Source organism: Erinaceus europaeus, chromosome 13 (assembly GCF_950295315.1).
Source record: "Erinaceus europaeus chromosome 13, mEriEur2.1, whole genome shotgun sequence".
Lineage (NCBI taxonomy): Eukaryota > Metazoa > Chordata > Mammalia > Eulipotyphla > Erinaceidae > Erinaceus > Erinaceus europaeus.
In genome coordinates, this window is record NC_080174.1 from 81,920,434 (window position 1) to 81,939,631 (window position 19,198).

The 19,198-nt window shown below is 43.9% G+C and overlaps 1 protein-coding gene across 1 annotated transcript; it reads left to right on the forward strand.

Moving 5' to 3' along the window:
- Window positions 1-2,538: 2,538 nt before the first annotated feature.
- USP1 (ubiquitin specific peptidase 1) lies at window positions 2,539-18,554 on the forward strand. Its single transcript, XM_007522522.3, has 9 exons — window positions 2,539-4,303; window positions 6,352-6,587; window positions 8,687-8,807; window positions 9,510-9,614; window positions 11,372-11,532; window positions 12,308-12,993; window positions 14,529-14,699; window positions 15,729-15,930; window positions 17,080-18,554. The coding sequence occupies exons 2-9, from the start codon at window positions 6,421-6,423 to the stop codon at window positions 17,813-17,815; spliced, it is 2,349 nt and encodes a 782-aa protein (XP_007522584.1). The 5' UTR covers window positions 2,539-4,303; window positions 6,352-6,420; the 3' UTR covers window positions 17,816-18,554.
- The last annotated feature ends 644 nt before the right edge of the window (window positions 18,555-19,198 follow it).

A 19,198-nucleotide genomic window follows, 5' to 3' on the forward strand; every position in this document is an offset into this window, starting at 1 on the left:
TTCCCCTGTCCTGCAGGACCCACTTCTGTCCAGCTGCTTTGATTTAAAAAAAAAAAAATTCTGTTGGTGTACTGCACCAAAGTAAAAGATTCTGGGGTGGTGGGGGTTGAATACACGTCCAAAAAGGATGACAGAGGACCTAGTGGAGGCTGTATTATTATGTGGAAAACTGAGAAATGTTATGCATGTACAAACTATTGTATTCACTGTCAAATGTAAAACATTAATCCCCCAATAAATAAATAATAATAATAAAACACTCTGGGGTGGGGGGGTGGGGGGGTTCAGGTTCTGAAACATGATGGCAGAGGAGGACCTAGTGGGGGTTGAATTGTTATGTGGAAAACTGAGAATGTTATGCAAGTACAAACTATTGTTATTTTACTGCCGATTGTAAACTATTCATGCCCCAATAAAGAAATTTTAAAAATTGTCACATTTATTTATTTTTGTATCATCTTCCTGCAGAGCATTTGCTCCACTTCAAAACAGCTCAGAGGCGAGGAGGGTGTCGGGAGACAGCTAACCTGCCTGATGAAGTGTGTGTCCTGTGTATGAGTCCCTGGCTTCCACTAACTTTACCGAGGGCGCTCCGTGGACAGTGGAGTGAGTGGTGCTGTGGTCTCTTCTCTATGCATCTCTCTCACACTGGGTTGGGGCAGATCTTCAGCAATTCCTTGCCAACTGTAGGACCTTAACTTTGCTCATTAACCAGCAGTACATAAAATTTTTTTTTTAAAAAAAAAAAAGGTGCAGGGGCCTGCCTAGCAGAGGAGCACCTGGCTCAGCGCACACGTTACTAACAGCAAGAGCCCCCGCTGGAGGTCCCACTTGTCACCTGCTGGGAAGATGCTTCACAAGCGAAGCATTTGCTCTGCAGGTGTTTTTCCCTCTCTCCTCTGCTATCAAGTATAATAAAGAGAAAAAGAAAAAGGAAAAAAAATGGCCACGAGGAGCAGTGGATTCTACGGCTGACACTGAATCCCAATGATAACCCTTGTGGCAAAAATGAATGAATAAAATGAATTTTAAAAAGATGCACCTGGCTGCGCGCACATGCCGGGCGCCAGGCGGTACCGGTACCGCGGCGAGCTAAGCGCCGGTGACGCGAAGCGCCAAGGATCCCGGCTCCCACCTGCAGGGGAGTCGCTTCACCGGCGGGGAAGCAGGTCTGCAGGTCTCTTGTCTTTCTCTCCCCGCCCCCCCCCCCCTTCTTTCTTCTTTATTTTTAACCAGAGCTGTTCCGCTCTGGCTTATGGTGGTGCGGGGGGTGGGGTGGAGGAGGTGTTGAACCTGGGACTTGATGGAGCCTGAGGCATGAGTCTGTTTGCATAGCCATTATACTCTCTACCTCCGCCTTCCCCCTCCTTTATTTCTGTCCTACCCAATAATAACAATAACAAAAACATGAGCAACAACAACAACAAAAATGGGGAAAATGGCCTCCAGGAGTAGTGGGTTTGTATTGCAGGCGCCGAGCCCTGGCGATAAGCCTGGGGGCAAAAAAAAAAAAATTTAAAAAGTGCTGCAGGTGTCTCTCGCTGTATCTCCCCTCTTTTTAAATTTGCTTTTTAATTTGTGATTAAATAGTAGGTTGTGCGATTTCTGTCTCTTATCCGTAGACAAATATACCGGCGCTCACCACTTCTGCGCCTCCATACATGGGTTCCTGGGATACTTTTGCAAGAGCCTCTCGGCTGACCTTCTTGTCCGCACTTTGAAACTGTTTTCTGGGGTAAGCGCGGAGGAGAGCACAGCCGCGGCCTCGTGCACACATATCCCGCTGTTTGCGGGGCTGCGTCCTTGAACTTCGCAAGGTCACGAGTTGGTCTACGAGGAGCAGCCACTTTACAGAAGCCAGCCCTTTGTCACTCATCCCCTTCGCCACCCTCTTTTCCTACAGGTTCACTGTGTCTGTCTTCTTTTCTTAATCTTTATTTATTTCCTTTTTTTTTTTTTTTAAATCATTGTTGTTCTTGATGTCGTCGTTGGATAGAACAGAGAGAGATGGAGACAGGAGGGGAAGACAGACAAGGGAGAGAAAGACACCTGCAGACCTGCTCCACCGCCTGTGAAGCGACTCCCCTGCAGGTGGGGAGCCGGGGGTTCGAACCGGGATCCTTCCTCGGGTCCTCGCGCTTCACACCACGTGCGCTTAATAACCCGCTGCGCCACCGCCCGGCTCCCTTTCTTGCTTCTTTGCAAGACACCAAGCACGTGAAACTTCAGGACTTTGGACATTTTTTTTTTTTTCCTTTTTCTCAGCCTTAACCAATTCATTCTTTCCTGATGATTTCCTCCGAGGCTCCATTGAGCTTCCACTCAGCTGTCGGCTCAAATATCACTTCGCAGACCACATCTCAAAAAAAAAAAAAAAAAAGGGCCGGGTGGGTGGTGGCGCACCTGGTTGAGCGCCCATGTCACAGTGCAAAAGGACCCAGGTTCGAGCCCCCGGTTCCCACCTGCAGGGGGAAAAGCTTCCCGAGTGGTGAGGCAGGGCTGCAGGTGTCTATCTCCTTCCCTCTCAATGTCTGGCTCTTTCTGTCCAATAAATAAAGATAATAAAAAAAATTTAAAAAAAACCCCACAACTTCCCTTTTTCTTCTTCTTCTTCCCCTTCCACTCACGCTATCGCATCGTTTTCGTTTGACACCCGACCCCCCACTAGAACCTGCACCGCCCCGGCCTCCCTCCGCCCCGCACACGGCTGGCACCGCACGACCGTGCACAGCCCGCCTCGCCGTCGGGGAGCGCGATGACGAGGGCGGCCGCGGAGCCCTTTGCGGCTCCCCAGCCAGAGCCGGGTCTTCACAAGCTCTTCCACGTCCACCTCCGGCTGCAAAAGGGGCTAAAAGGGGCCAAGACGGAGCGTGCCACGGCTGAGGTAGACAAGCCCCGGGATCTACCGTATCGGGCTGAGGGCTTAAAGTGACTCGTTGCGGCGCTGGCTTTTATCGCATGGCTCTGGGGCCGGGATTAAGAAGCTTCTTGGACAGAAGGCCCAGAAAAGGAGAAGAGGAGCAGCCGTAAGCGGCAGCCATTTTCCAAATCTAAGTCCTCCTCCCTCCCCACCCCGGCCCCGGCCGGAAGAGGCCTCCGGAGGGGGCGGGGATTGCTGTGGGGGCCTCATCCGGAAGCCGCGCCCACGGTGGCGTCCCCCCGCCCGAGAATGAACTAAATGCGGAGGAAGACCTAACAGTCGGCGGCGAAAGCGCGCACTCGAGAACCAATAAGAACGGAAGGAGGGGCAACGTCCTGGCGAGCGCTCCGTATGTTTAATCGTGATTGGCTGGGGTCCTTCTGTTTCTTTTTTACTATTGGCTCGACTTCGTCCTCCTCCCGCCCACCTGGAAAGCTTTTGTTTAGGTACTTCTGATTGGCTCTTCTTGAGTGGCGGTGGAGAGCCTGGTTTGAGGATTCTTCAGCCTGGATTGGCGGGTTTGAGTACCCGGCGGCTCGTTCTCGAAGAAGTGCAACCCCCTTCTCCTTTCTGTCCCATCTCCCGATCCGTACGCTCTCCCCTTAACTCGCGCTCCCGAATGGATTAGAAAAAAAAAAAAAAAAAAAGGGTGTGAGGCTGGAGCCCGCCAGCCAGGCCTCCGAACACCTTAGCGCGCGCCCTCAGCGAGGACCCGCGCGAGCTGCCCACGGCGGTGCCTGCGCTGTTTGAAACTGCAGAACCCGTTAGGATCTTGCGGGAAACTACCGTTCCAGCCGGTTCTGGAGCCCGTGCGTGCCCGGGGGGCGGGGGCGAGGGGGCTGTCGCGAGGCGGCTCCGACCTTTCGCCTGTCTGCGGAGTGGAGGCTGGAACCGGCGTTTTCTAAGGACGCCACTTGCAGTCGTAGCGCTGGCGCGGGCGGAGGCTCAAACACGGGGGTCCTGAGACTGAGGAAAACGCGCCAAGTTCCCCTCGGCGGTGGAGTCGGGGAGACCCTGAGCGGCCGGGCGGCTCAGCGAGCGGGACTACTTGCCGCGCGGCTTGCTCTCCCGGGGCGGCGGCGGACGCGGACGCGGACGCGGACGGGCGGGCGCCGCTCCGGGGATGTAGTTGGTCCCGGCAGCAGGCAGGAGCGAGCGGCTGTGGCGGCGGCGGCCGGGGATTCCCGCTCCCGAGAGCGAATGGTCACCTCCCCCCCGTGGGGCGGGCGAGCCGACCGAGCGGCGTCTCCTGGGCGTCGGGGCGAGGGGGTGTCCTCCGCCGGCCCGGGGCGGCCTCTCCGCTGTGTCCGCGGCCCTCGTCCCGGCCGGACTCGCGGGCGTCACCGCCGCGGCGGACTTGCTGCGCTTCGGGGCCATGAGCCGGTAAGGAGGGTCGGCGCGGGGGCGGGTGGAGCCCCGGGTGCGTGCGCGGCCGCCGGGGCCCGTCGTGGGGGGCGGGCAGGTGCGGCGGGGGACGGGGCGCCGGCGGGCTCGCACCCCGCCCGCGTCTCGTGGTTTATTTTATTTTATTTTATTTAAAAAATTTTTATTTTCCCCTTTCTCCTCCTGGTTCCTGCGGTGCCGCGAGCGAGCGAGCGAGGCCGGAGGCCGGAGGCCGGGCGGGCGGGCGGGCGGGCGGGCGTCGCGCTCGCAGCAGCGTCTCGGGGCGGCAGCAGCTCAAATTTGCCGCGCAGCCCGACTCGTCTTGTTGTGTTGTGTTTTGTTTTTCTTTTCTTTCCTCCCTCTCTCCTGGAAGTGTTTGGCACGCCACGTGTCTTCCAGACCTTTGTCGAGGATGCTCTCCGTTCCCTCTCTGTGTGTGTGTTTCTCGTTTCCTTTTATTATCGTTATTATTATTATTATTATTACTCTTTTTCTGATTTTTCATGAAAAAGTTGGAATCGGGTCGTGTCGTCTCCAGGAGGGGAAGGACTTGATGGAAACTGCCCGGGACAAGGGCGCGGGCGCTGTCACCTGTGCTAGAAGGGCCTCCTCCTCCTCCTCCTCCTCCTCCTTCTCCTTCTTCTAAATTTTTCTGCACGTTTTTATTGTGTCTTCGGGGGGAAAGCGGTTCCTACCCTTGATGGGAGGCTATTTCCTTTTATTTTGGGATGTTCACGACGCGGGGCGGGGCGGCGGACGCGTGCCAGTTTAACCCGGGGGGTCGCGCGGGGTCGCCGGCCGGAGATGTTCGCCTCGCCCCGGGGGCGGGGGCCGTGCCGACCGCGGGGGAACCGCCGAGCCAGCTGCTCGCCCTCTCGGGCCGAAGGGCCACCCGGGTCCGCTTAGCGGTTTGGCTGGGTTGTGTGTGTGTGTGTGTCCGTGTGTGTGTGTCCGTGTGTGCGTCTGCGTCCGTGTGTGCGTGGTGGGGGCCGCGCCTCCACCGCCGGGGTGGCTGCTGGCGACTCCCGACTTCGATTTTTTGCAGAATGAGACGCTGCTCACTTCGCTCTGCCTGAGTCTTTTTTTTTCCGTTTGTTTATTTTTAGTTTTTTTTTTTTTTTTAATAAGTTGGTGTGTGAGGATTTGCACCCTTCAGGCAGGTCATTCCCGCTCCCCAGGCAGTAGACTGGGAAATCGGACTGATGTATCAAATAAGTACTGCAAGTACTGCCTTTCCATTCAGCAGTTTTCCTTTTAACAGGAAAGCTTCTCAAAAAAAAAAATTTATAAAAGGTCATGTTTTAAAATCGGTATTTTAAAAAGGCGATGGATTGCGAGACTGCCTGTGCTTTATTTTGCTCAAGTTAAGACTGAACAACCGTATCTATGCCTTCTCTTGCATACAGGGGATATTTAAAAAAAAAAATTCAAAGACCTTATTAATTACTAGGAAAGGCTTTGGAGGGGGATTTGACAATTTTCAACATGCAGCCCAATTTTCTTTTTTTTCTTTTTCTTTCATATCGTGCTGGTACCAGCAGAGCACTGCTCAGCTCTGGCTTTTGGTGGTACCCGCAGGATATGAATCTGGAACGTCCAGCCTCAGGCATGAGAGTCTCTTTGCGTTACCATTATTGTATCTGCGCCCGCCCCAGCCCAATTTTCTACTTAGTATTTTAGAAAACTTAAAAGATCATAATTGCTCAGTTTGTATTTTTGAAGGAGTTCATCATCTACAATAAAAATCAAGCTTTCACTTGTGTACTGCCTCACAGCAGTAAGTCTACTAAGTGGGATATTTTGTGATGTCACCTTTCCTCTAAGAGCAAGCTGTGGGAAGACTTTAGTATCATATTGTTTAAGGAAGTTAATGGCAAATGCAGCCTCTTTCATTTAAGCCAAGCAAACAAAAACACTTTCATACTTATTATTGGCAAGTATCCCATCTCCAAATAGGGAGTTCTTGTTAGGACACTTTCAGAAGTGGTGATTTTATGGGCTGCAACTGATAACTGAAAACTAACAAAATATTTTTCTGTGATTAACAGATATGATTCGTGATTAAAGCATCCCGGTGTAAATTGACTCATATCAGTTCCTTGGGATTTGAAGAGAAAATGCCTGGTGTCATACCTAGTGAAAGTAATGGGCTTTCAAGAGGTAGTCCATCAAAGAAAAACAGACTTTCCTTAAAGTTTTTCCAGAAAAAGGAAACTAAGAGAGCCTTGGATTTCACAGATTCTCAAGAAAATGAAGAAAAGGCTTCTGAATCTAGATCTGAAATGTGTGTACCTTCTTTTAAGTGGTATCTATGCGCTTTTCAAATTCAGTAAGGAGGGCCAGCAATAGCTCACCTGGGTAGTGTGTCTGCTTTGCCATGCCTGCAAGCCTGGTTTAGTGCCCCTGCCTGCCTCTTCCACCCCCCCCCCCCCCCCATTTGAAGGAATCTTCAGTGTTATGGTTTCTCTCTGGGAGAAAAAAAAATCAGCTTGAAGCAATGAAACCCTGGTGATAACCAAAATAAATACATTAAAAAAAAAACTGTGGTCATACTTAGTAGACTGAAGTATCAGACCTGTTGGGGGGATGTACACTTGCAAGTCATATTTAAGAGAGTGCATTTAATGCAAGTAAGTCATTCATTAACGAAACAAGAAAATACAACCCTTTTTCCATTGTTAATGCTTTCTTGCAGACTACACTAATTATACAACAAATGTGGATTTCAACCTGTGTGTAGTTTACTAGTATTAATAGTTCTGAAAGACTGAATATTTTGTTTACTTGCATTCTTATTTATGAACACTTTGAGGTGCTGGGGTAATAGCTTAACAGCCATAACAGAAATGTGAGGACCTACCATTTGTAGGTGAAGTAAAAGGATTACGAAGTGAAGTAATGATTTGGAAGATTCATAAACAGGGATATATAGCCAAGCCAGTTAAGGCACAGCTCACATGACTGAGGTCCCAAAAGGCTATAGGTTTAGACCACCAATTCATGTTAGAACTGAGTGATTTGGTCCTCTCTTTCTCGTTCTATCATAGTAAAAACGTGAGTTATTTACTTTCATACACACACACACACACACACACACACACATTTTTACCAAAGCACTGCTTGGCTGATGTTTATCATAGTGTGGGGGATTCAGCCTGGTACTGGAGCCTCAGGCATGAAAGCCTCTTTGCATAGTCATTATACCGCCTCCTCTACCCTAAGTTTTCTTTAGGAATTACAAATTAGACCAATTCATTTTCTTTTTTTTTTTTTAAATATTGTTTGATAGGACAGAGAGAATGGAGAGAGGAGGGGAAGACAGAAAAGGGGAGAGAGAGACCTGCAGACCTGCTTCACCACCTGTGAAGCGACTACCCTGCAGGTGGGGAGTCGGGGCTCAAACCGGGATCCTTACGTGGGTATTTGCACTTTGCGCTTTGCACCACGTATGCTTAACCTGCTGCGCTACCGCCAGACTCCCAGACCAGTTCATTTTCTAAAGAGCATTATTTATTTGGCTCTGGCCTATGGTGGTAAAGGGGACTGAACCTGGGACTTTGGAGCCCCAGATAGGAAAGCCATTCTCCTTGAAAATTTTTCTTTTTTTTTTTTACCAGAGCACTGTTCAGTTCTGGCTTATGATGATGTGGGGGATTGAACCTGGGACTTGACGGAGCCTCAGGCAGGCATGAGAGTCTGTTTGCATAGCCATTATGCTCTCTACCTCCCCCCCCCCCAGCCCCTGAACAATTCATTTTTAAAGGGTAGCCATATAATTCTTTTCATAGACTCTCTACTCTTGGTGTTTTATTTGCAGACTCTCACTTCTCCCAAATGAGAAGTTTTCCCCAGGTTTCTGTCACTTGATGAAATGCCCTGCTAGCTCAATAAATCACATACTTTGCAAAACAGAATAGCCACTAGATGGAGTTGTTGGAAATTTGAGGAACTTTTCAATTTACCGAGTGTCAAACAGTCTGAGCAGGCAGCATGTGGTGGAGCGTCCATGAGTGCACACATCACTGCTATGTGCAAGGACCTGGCTTCCAGCTCTTTCTCCCCACCTGCAGAAGTGAAGCAAGTCTGCAGGTGTCTGTATCTCTACCTCCCCTCTGTTTCTCTCTATCCTATCAAATAAAAATAGGGTTTGTAGTGCAGGCAGTGAGCCCCAGCAACACAGTGGTAGCAAAAAACCAGATAATTCGAACACAGCACTTCTTGATTCATTGAACCTGAACAGCTTTCTCTTAAAGAGTCACCTGAGTAAAGTCCTAGTTTTCCACATTCTACAATTCTGAGAGAAGACTGACTTCAGGGAAGTAGTATTTCCACTTTTTTGCTGTAAGAATCCCTTATACCTTCTTCCCTTCCTATGTTTAATAGAGATCAAGTTGTTCCTGCAGTGCAGGCCTCACCTATAAACTGTGAGAAGAAAGAAAACTTACTACCCTTTGTGGGGCTGAATAATCTCGGCAATACTTGCTATCTTAATAGTATACTGCAGGTAAGTTGGCAGTCCTCTAAGACTGATATGATGTGACCTTTCGTTGCTCAGTTTGTCTTTGCCTTTGATTCTAAATCCCTACACAGGGATTTAAAATAAGGATTCTGAGTTGTGTGTTGGAAACTTCTGTGAATGATAAATAAAACTGGGCTATGGGATCAGGGAGTTGACTTAGTAGTAAAGCGTATGGTGTCATACGTAAGGCTTCAGGTTGAATGTTGGGCACCACTTGGCAGAGCTGTACTATGGCCTGTCTCATTTTTAGTTTTATTTGGGATAATGAAATTGTTGAAGTGGCAGCTAGTGTCCCTTCATTTTTCTGACCCATTCCTGCTGCTATGGTGATGTGTGTTTCTGCTATAGTCTTAAAACCATAGGTCTTAGCATTCACATATGCTCAGGCAGCGTGCTTTGCTAGGATGAAGTAGATAATTTTTAGTACAAGTCTTTGAACTTTAAGTAATGAGTATTTAACAGTGCTCTATAAATAAAGTATAATGGTAGAGTACACACCACCACTTTCAAGAACCAGGTTACAGTACCTCACCCCCACAGCAGTGCCATGCAAAGGAACAGTGGAATGATGCTGTGGTGTGTCTCTCGCTGTGTGGAATTGCACAGGTGTGAAGCATGCTATGTTTTATTGATTTTAGGTTTATTGGTTTTTGTTCAGTAAATACTTAACAGCATCGCTTTTTCTAGGTATTGTATTTTTGTCCTGGTTTTAAATCTGGAGTGAAGCACTTATTTAATATTATCTCAAGGAAGAAAGAAGCCCTAAAAGATGAAGCCACTCAAAAAGATAAGGTAAGAAATAAAAGGACAGAATATACAAGAGACTTTTAAAAAAGTAAATCTGTGGGAATTCACTTCTGTAGAAATAAAAATGTTGGACAGGAGGATAGAATAGTGGTTACAACAAAAAGACTTTTCTCCCTGAAGCTATGGAGTTCCAGGTTCATTCCCCAAAACCAATATAAGGCAAAGCTGCGCAGTGCTCTAGGTTAAAAACAAAAATAAGTGGTCCGGGAAGTGCTGCAGTGATAAAGCTTTGGACTCTCAAGCATGAGGTCCTGAGTTCAATCCCCGGCAGCACATGTGCCAGACTGATGTCTGGTTCTTTCTCCTCCTATCTTTCTCATTAATAAGTAAATTTTAAAAAAAGTAACATAACAGAAGATCTGGGATAAGGACAATTTAAACAAAGTGAGAATTAAATTTCTCAGTATCCTACATTGTCAGGCAGTGTTTCTTTATTTCCGGCAAGGAGATAGCATAATGGTTATGCATAAGGACTTTCATGCCTGAGGCTCTGAAGTCCCAGGTTTGATCCCCTACACCACTATAAGCTAGAACTGAGTGGTGCTCTGGAAGAGAAAGAAGGTAGGAAGGAGAGAAGGGATTTTTATGCCTGAGCTCCCAACAATGGCCAGAGCTCTCTGTTTCTTTATTTTTACTAGATAATCACTATAAATTTGTCCTGTTCTCTAATTTACTATTTACTGATAAGCACTGCCATTTTTATACCACCGTCACAACTTATATCTATGAGTCACCTGTTACCGATTGCATTTTTTTATTTATTGGATAGAAACAGCTAGAAACCAAGAGGGAAGGGGGTGATAGAGAAAGAGAGAGACACCTGCAACCCTGTTTCACTACTTTCAGAGCTCTCCCCTGCAGATAGGGACTGGGGGCTCAAACCCAGGTCCTTGTGCACTATAGCATATACACTCAACCAGATGACCTGCCACCCCCCCCCCCAACCCCACCCCTTGCTTTCAAGCTGGCTCAATTTTAAAATTTAAGTAAATGGGTTGGGTAGTGGCGCAGCAGGTTAAATGCATGTGGTGCAGAGTGCAAGGACTGGCCTAAGGACCCAGGTTCCCCCCAATTCCCACTCTTCTCATCCTCTCTTGCTTTCTCTCTGTCCTATCCAATAACAACAGTGATAAATAACAAGGGCAACAAAAGGGAAAAAATAGTTTCCAGGATCAGTGGGTTCGTGGTGCCCGCACTGAGTCCCAGCGATAACCCTGGGGGCAAAAACAAAACAAATTTAAGTAAAGCAATTTAATGATTAGAAAACTCATCCATCTGAGAGTCGGGCGGTAGTGCAGCAGGTTAAGTGCACGTGATGCAAAGCACAAAGACTAGTGTGAGGACCCCGCTTGAGCCCCCGGCTCCCCACCTGCAGGGGAGTCACTTCACAAGTGGTAAAGCAGGTCTGCAGGTGTCTTATCTTTCTCTCCCCCTCTGTCTTCCCTTCCTCTCTCCATTTCTCTTTGTCCTATCCCACCACAACATCAATAACTACAACAGTAAAACAAGGGCAAAAAGAAAAAAACTATCATCCACACAGTAGAAAGAAACCAAAATTATTCTTTAGGTTTTTAAGTTTAGTTGTGTTCCTCCACAAAAATGGTCCTGTAATGACATTAAATTTGGAAAAAGCTAGTATTGTCCAAGGTGACAAATACCAGAAGGGAATAGTTACTTCATTTGTTCATCTATAAAAGTATTGGTTAAAAAATTGGTTTTTGTATTTTTTTCCCCCTTGACAGGCAAATTGCAAAGAAGATTCTTTGGCAAGTTATGAACTAATTTGCAGTTTACAGTCCTTGATCATTTCAGTTGAACAGCTTCAAGCTAGTTTTCTTTTAAATCCAGAGAAATACACTGATGAACTTGCTACTCAGCCAAGGCGACTGCTTAATACACTCAGGTATAGCCTATAATACGACTTTCAAATTCCAAAGCTGGAATTCTCTTGAGAACAGCCATATGTAAATGAGTGGGATATAGCAGACAAGGAAATTAGAAACAAACTTGGTGATACCCCAGAGACTACAAACACTGACAGTTTTTTTCCTTAAGTTTTGTTCTAATCTCAGTAGGTAATGCATTTACATGGGGCTATTTGTTATTGTAGGTCTATATTCAAGACATACATAAGAACTGTAAACTATAAATATTTTTGTTTTGAATGCTAGAAGGAAACAATGAGTTGGCGTAGACGATAAAAGATTTAATCATTTAGTTTAGGAAGAGCTCTAGGTGTAGAGAACTGTCATAATGTATTAACTAATTAACAAAGACACATTTAGAATGGGGTCAACATGTTTGGTTTTTTTTGTCTAGATGGAGATAGGCAGAGAGTGAGTGAAAGAGACCACGGCATGGAAGCTTCCTTCATTGCTTCCGGTGGGGCCTGGCTCCAACCTGGGTTGCACACCTGGTAAAACAACACAGTCGAGGTGAGCTATTTTGCAGGTCTGGGATCACCGTACTTGTGATGATGAAAACGAGGGAGATATTTGTACTTATAGTTAAAAGTTTAGGTGCAGGAAGTTTCAGATTGGTTGGCTAAAATTTTTTATTGTATTTCTAAGCAGTTTATTATATCCCTATAAATGAATTAATGTCTCCATTGAAAGCTTTTCTTTTTTGTATTCTATTTCAAAACTAGAATAGATGAAATGGAAACTTTTTATTTGTAGGGAACTCAACCCTATGTATGAAGGATATCTACAGCATGATGCTCAGGAAGTATTACAGTGTATTTTGGGAAACATTCAAGAAACATGCCAACTCCTAAAAAAAGAAGAAGCAAAAAATGTGGGAGAGTTATCTGCTAAGGCAGAAGAAAAACCAGAGGAGGAAACAAGCGATGTAAATGGCACAGAAATGGACAGTGCAAGCCGTACGGAGGGCTGTGAAGAACAACTCCTGAAAGCAAACGGGAAGAGAAAAAGCGAGACTGAATTGGGTAACTTGAAGAAAAAAATTAAGGTGCCTAAGGAACACCAGTCACAGGAAGACAACCAGAGACAAACCAGATCAAAAAGAAAAGCTTCAGGTGATAACTTAGAAATTCCTTCTAAAATAACCCCCAAGTACATTTCTGAAAATGAAAGTGCAAAGCCCTCACAAAAGAAAGCAAGAGTTAAGATAAATTGGTTAAAGTCTTCAAGTAAGCAACCCAGCATTCTTTCTAAATTTTGTAGTCTGGGGAAAATAACAACAAATCAAGGATCCAAAGGACAGTCTAAAGAAAATGAATATGATCTTGAAGAAGAGGACTTGGAGAAATGTGAAAATGATAACACGGCTAACTGTGAACTGGAGTCTCCAGGGGATGATGTCAAACCCATTCATACTAATGAGGTTAAGTCCATAAACAAAGGTATGTACAATATACTTTAAGGCGTTGGTACATAGGATTAACAGCTGGAGTACTAGAATTTCCCCTTAGATCTATAGTACAAGTCTGGCTGGTGCTTCATTTTGGGAGAGAGACTTTTTTTTTTTTTTTATAACCAGAGCACTGTTCAATTCTGGCTTATGGTGGTACGGGGGATTGAACCTGGGACTTTGGAGCCTCGGGCTTAAGAGTCCCTTTGCATAACCGTTATGCTATCTACCCCCACCCTGAGAGAGACATTTATTTTAAGAGAAACCTGACACAAATGCCAACTGGTATTTTCAAGCCTGTGCTTAAGCATATTTTGTGGGTATAAATCTTACTAATCTTAAGGTAGTGCTAATTTTTTGGTCTATAAGGGGATTCCAGTACATGTTAAAGGAAAGATAATATATGTTTTACCCATACCTTTATATGTACTATATGAGACAAATGTGAAATAAGTTGCAAAGTAAAATTTTTTTTAATTAAAAAAAAAATTTACATTCATTTTCCCTTTTGTTGCCCCTTGGTTTTTATTGTTGTTGTAGTTATGATTGTTGTTATTGATGCCGTCGTCATCATTGGATAGGACAGAGAGAAATGGAGAGAGAAGGGGAAGACAGGGGGAGAGAAAGGTGAAGCGACTCCCCTGCAGCTGGGGAGTTGGGGGCTTGAAGCAGGATCCTTATGCTGGTCCTTGCGCTTCGCACCAGGAAAGTGAAAAAATTTTTTTTTAATATTTATTTTTATTTATTTATTCCCTTTTGTTGCCCTTGTTGTTTTATTGTTGTAGTTATTATTGTTGTCATTGTTGTTGGATAGGACAGAGAGAAATGGAGAGAAGAGGGGAAGACAGAGAGAGGGAGAGAAAGATAGACATCTGCAGACCTGTTTCACCGCTTGTGAAGCGACACCCCTGCAGGTGGGGAGCCAGGGCTTGAACCAGGATCCTTATTCAGGTCCTTGTGCTTAGTGCCACCTGCACTTAACCCGCTGCGCTACAGCCCGACTCCGCCCGACTCCCTAAAGTGAAAATTTTTATAAAGTAGAGGGCTAAGAAGTCAGACTATACCTGAATGGGGCTTTCCACCTAGTTTCATCTAGATCTTACAGATTTCAATGAAAATGGCTTTGCCAGAAGGTTATTGTTTGGGGGCTATATTGGGTTGTCAGAAAAATCCTGAGGTATCTTCTGTTTTTCTGTGGGAAAATGTGTCATGACTTTTCTGACAACCTAATACTGTTAGGATGGGCTTGCTTACGACAGACACAGTTTTGACTTTCTAGAGGTCAGTGTAATTCATCTTGAAAACCTTTGCGTGGAAATTCCACTTCATGACTAAAGTGCCCTTGATATTAACAGTGCTCTTGATATTGATATTTTTAAATAAATACTATTTAGCACTATTACTAGTAGTTTTAGTATTCGTAAACTTTACAAGTTAATGGTGTATTTTTTAAATGGAATATTGGTTCTCTGGGTTATGCTGAAAAACTAACCTATATGGACTTACAGTTTCCTATTTTTGTTGTAGGCACAGAGCAAATTGGTTTTGAATTAGTAGAGAAATTATTTCAAGGCCAGTTAGTGCTAAGGACTCGTTGCTTGGAATGTGAAAGTTTAACAGAAAGAAGAGAAGATTTTCAAGACATCAGTGTGCCGGTACAAGAAGATGAGCTTTCTAAAGTAGAGGAGAGCTCTGAAAGTAAGCAATGCAGTAGTTCATAGTTTTCCTTTAACAAAATAGACTAATGGAAAGTGTGTATCTTTGGCATAATAAAATGTATGTCATGGGGGCCAGGTGGTGGCACACCGGGTTAAGCACACACACTATAGTGTGCAAGGATTGGGTTTAAAAAACCGAGCCCCGGCTCCCCACCTGCAGGGGAGTCGCTTCACAGGCGGTGAAGCAGGTCTGCAGGTGTCTATCTTTCTCTCCCCCCCTCTCTGTCTTCCCCTCCTCTCTCCATTTCTCTCTATCCTATCCAACAACAAAGCAACATCAACGATGGCAATAATAACCGCAACGAGGCTGCAACAACTAGGGCAACAAAAAGCGGAAAAATGGCCTCCAGGAGCGGTGGATTCATGGTGCAGGCACCGAGCCCATCAATAGCCCTGGAGGAAAAAAAAAAAAAAATCATAAAAAAAAAAAAAAAAAAAAACAAAGCTTTATGGGTGGTGAAGCCAGGCTGCAGGTGTCTCTCCCTCTCAACTCTCCCCCCTCCACCCCCAGTATGTGTCTGTCTATCCAGTAATGAAGTAATAAATCAAATTTTTTAAAAAAATCCTCAGAAATGTCACTTGTGCAGAATTGTGGCATTTATTTTCCAGTGTATAATGTGTTGTAATGGGAGAATTGAAATGCTCTAAGAAGTTAATTTTTGGTGACCTGAATCTCGTTACTGGGGAGAGATTTTTGTCAACATATCTGAGCTACTGTTGTCAAGTTACAAATAATAAAAATGTGGTTGAATCTGTTTAGATATTTGAAACTGGCTATTATAAAACAAAAATCTGTTTTCTGCTAAGTCAGAGACTAGAGTCAGTCAGTTGAGACTACGTGCTACTTGGTGTTCTTGGTTTTACCAGATCTCTGCACAGCTCTGGTTGTTGGAGGTGGTGGGGATTGAACCTGGGACCTCAGTCTCAGGCATGAGAGTTGTTTGCATAACCATTATAACGTCCCAATCCTATACAATAGGCAGTGAAAGGATTCTCTTTTTTTACATAGTTTCTCCAGAGCCAAAAGCAGAAATAAAGACCCTGAGATGGGCAATATCACAATTTGCTTCAGTGGAGAGGATTGTGGGAGAAGATAAATATTTCTGTGAAAATTGCCATCATTACACAGAAGCTGAACGAAGTCTTTTGTTTGATAAAATGCCTGAAGTTATAACTATTCATTTGAAGTGTTTTGCTGCTAGTGGCTTGGAGTAAGTATTATAAACGTTCTATGATGAAAATAAGAGTTTTGTTCAAAATAACTGTAATAGAAACAATGTAAATTACTGAAATGAAGTAACTTACAAAGATCACCTTTCTGGAAAAGTTCTTGGGCTGGTGATGGCGCAGCTGGCTGAGTGCACGTTAGAGTGCAGAAGGACCCGGGTTTGAGCCAGCTGTAGGGGGAAAGCTTTGCGAGTGGTGAAGCACTGCTGCAGGTGTCTGTCTATCTCCCCATCTCCCATCTTCCTTGATTTTTTACTGTCTATCCAATAAAGATGGTTAAAAAAAAATAATAATAAAATGGGGCCGGGTGGTGGTGCACCTGGTTGAGCACACGTCAGAGTGCATAAGGACCCAGGTTTGAGCCCCCAGTCCCCACCTGCAGGGGGAATGCTTTGCAAGTGGTGAAGTAGTGTTGCAGGTGTCTCTGTGTCTCTCCCTCTCTATCACCCCATTCCCTCAATTTCTGGCTGTCTCTATCCAGTAAATAAAGATAAGAAAAAAAAAACATGTTTATTCCTTTTTGTATGAATACTATTCTATAATTTCATGTCTTTTTTTTTTCTTCTTCAATATTACTAGATTTTAGTAGTGAAAATGAACTTTATATGTATGTCAGGCTTCTTATTTTTTGAGAGGACAAAAAGGCAGAGTAATAATGCTATGCAAGGGTTGTACACTCAGCCATTACTCTGAGGCCACCTTTTCACTTAGACAGAGTGAGGTGTGCCACAGCTTCAGCCTGCCTCCTGAGATGCAGCCGTCACTGTGGAGCTAGAACCTGGACCACATACATGACAGCATGTGACTGCCTGATGAACTATATCCCTCTCTCGCCATGCAGAATTTTTTTTTTTTTAGCTTTAAGGTTAACCAGAAAATCAAGCTCATGTTTGAACATTTGTTTCTGTTTGAAAATTTAAGTAATTGTAAGTGTACTAGCTACATTTTAGATAGTCTGGCACTGGCATGCGTATATATCATTGGTACATTTTTTTCTTTTTATTCTTTATAATAGAGACCTTTAGTACTGGGCCTTAAGTACTCTATTTTTATCCCCAAATCTTGCCTTATTGCAATGTAGAATTTTGGTTTCAAGTAGTGGATTTAAAGTGCCTTTTTCCCCCCTTTCAAAGGTTTGATTGCTATGGTGGTGGACTTTCCAAGATCAACACTCCTTTACTGACACCTCTTAAGTTGTCACTGGAAGAATGGAGCACCAAGCCAACCAACGACAGCTACGGATTATTTGCAGTTGTGATGCACAGTGGCATCACCATTAGTAGTGGTCACTATACTGCTTCTGTTAAAGTCACTGATCTTAGCAGTTTAGAACTTGACAAGGGGAATTTTGTGCTTGACCAGCTGTGTGAAGTAGCTAAGCTGAAACCCCTGGATGAGGAGGTAGCAAGGGGCGTGGCAGAAAGTTATGATGGCGGAGAAGTGCCGATGAGGGCTGGTGGGAATACACAGCCAAGCAAAGTTTTGAATAAAAAGAATGTAGAAGCCATTGGACTTCTTGGAGGACAAAAGAGCAAAACAGATTATGAGCTGTACAACAAAGCGTCTAATCCTGATAAATTTGCTAGTACGCCATTTGCTGAGAGTAGAAATTCCGAGGCAAGTAGTACTAATGGGACCCGTGAATCTGATACAAACAAGGGACCCAGTGACCAAACAGGCGTGGACATTAGTGGATTTGAGAACAAGATTTCATACATAGTGCAGAGTTTAAGGGAGTATGAAGGGAAGTGGTTGCTTTTTGATGATTCTGAAGTGAAAGTTACTGAAGAGAAGGACTTTTTAAATTCTCTTTCCCCTTCCACATCCCCTACATCTACTCCTTACTTACTGTTTTATAGGAAACTATAGTGTATTTTCCCTGTGTATATGTTGACCCTGGACAGACACTGGTAAAGTTAATTACATCTTTAGCTGATCTTTTGAAGCTAGTGCATATATTGGTCTCTAGGTTTTTATATAGTGAAATTTGAATTACTGAAAACCATGTTAATTTTTAGAATTCATTTTTCTTAGTAGAGACTGGTAGTACATTAGCTTCCGGGAACAAACTTGTATAGGTTCTTAATTGAATTATCAAAAAAAAAAAAAAAACCCAGTCGTTTAAACTTTTCAATTTACACCTATCTTGTGTTTGCTTTTTAAAATAAAGTGCTTGTATTTGTACCTCCATATTTTGGAGTAATTATCTACATGATGTTTATAGGTCCTGTGGTTTTTCAACTAAGGAACAGAATCTCATTTCAGTATATTTAGTTTTTTAAGTCACAAAGCCAGTTTTGAATAGGCTGTATCAGAGGCACAAAGTCTGGACTATGTGTATTCACAATGGTGTACATTTTGTGCCTTGAATCACTTAAAAAGTGTCTTAGAAAAAACTAGACAGTCCCCCTCCTGTCTTCAAAAATTTTATATGTATTTATGAAAATGATTCTGTACTCTAGTAAGTCTTTTGGGGCATGGACTAATTTGCATCTCTTCATAGTTATACGCTGCACGATCTGTATATAGTACATCAAACTTAGAGATGTGACCTTAAATTTAACTTTTTTTTAAATGGGAGGTTAATAAAATTTAAATTGCTTAACAACTATGTATACAAAAGCATGATTTTTATTGCATATTTTATCATTATTATAGCTAAGTTTTCCAAAGAAAACATGTATGTATGTATGATGCTGTGTATACTATACACAGCATGCACACATAGATCTACATATATTACATACACATTTTTCTGTTTCTAAAATTGAAAATAAACCTACATAATTACCTTGACGCTGATAGTGGAGGTGAAATTTTCAAATAGAAATTGTGCTTAGTGCATCCAAGTTGTCCTATTTAAAAAGTGTATAGTTAAACCAGGAATATTTATGTTGATACTCTTAAGTGTAGGTGGGGTCAGTGACTATGCTCTTAATGTATTTTTTAGACTTTCAAGAGTCATACAGAACAAAGGCACTATATTAAATTGGATTAGTTCTTACATGATTAAAGTAGACCTAAATCCTTTGTAGGCAAAGGAGTAGTGACTTTTTAAAAAATCTATACTCCTATATAAAATTATTCAAAAACACTTCCATAAATCATTAAGTACTTAGTTGGGAAAATACTGCTTAAAATCTTTTTTTTTTTTTCAAAAGAATTCTGGTGTTTTGTATATCATAATTATAAACTGATAATTGTAACCACAAAGCAAGTTTAGTTTTTACATGCACTTGGTAAAAATCTATA

Coding starts and splice junctions, on each gene's coding strand:
- USP1 (XM_007522522.3), top strand. CDS start 6,421: ATGCCTGGTGTCATACCTAGTGAAAGTAATGGGCTTTCAAGAGGTAGT. Junction 6,588..8,686: donor TCTGAATCTAGATCTGAAAT/GTGTGTACCTTC, acceptor TATGTTTAATAG/AGATCAAGTTGTTCCTGCAG. Junction 8,808..9,509: donor ATCTTAATAGTATACTGCAG/GTAAGTTGGCAG, acceptor CGCTTTTTCTAG/GTATTGTATTTTTGTCCTGG.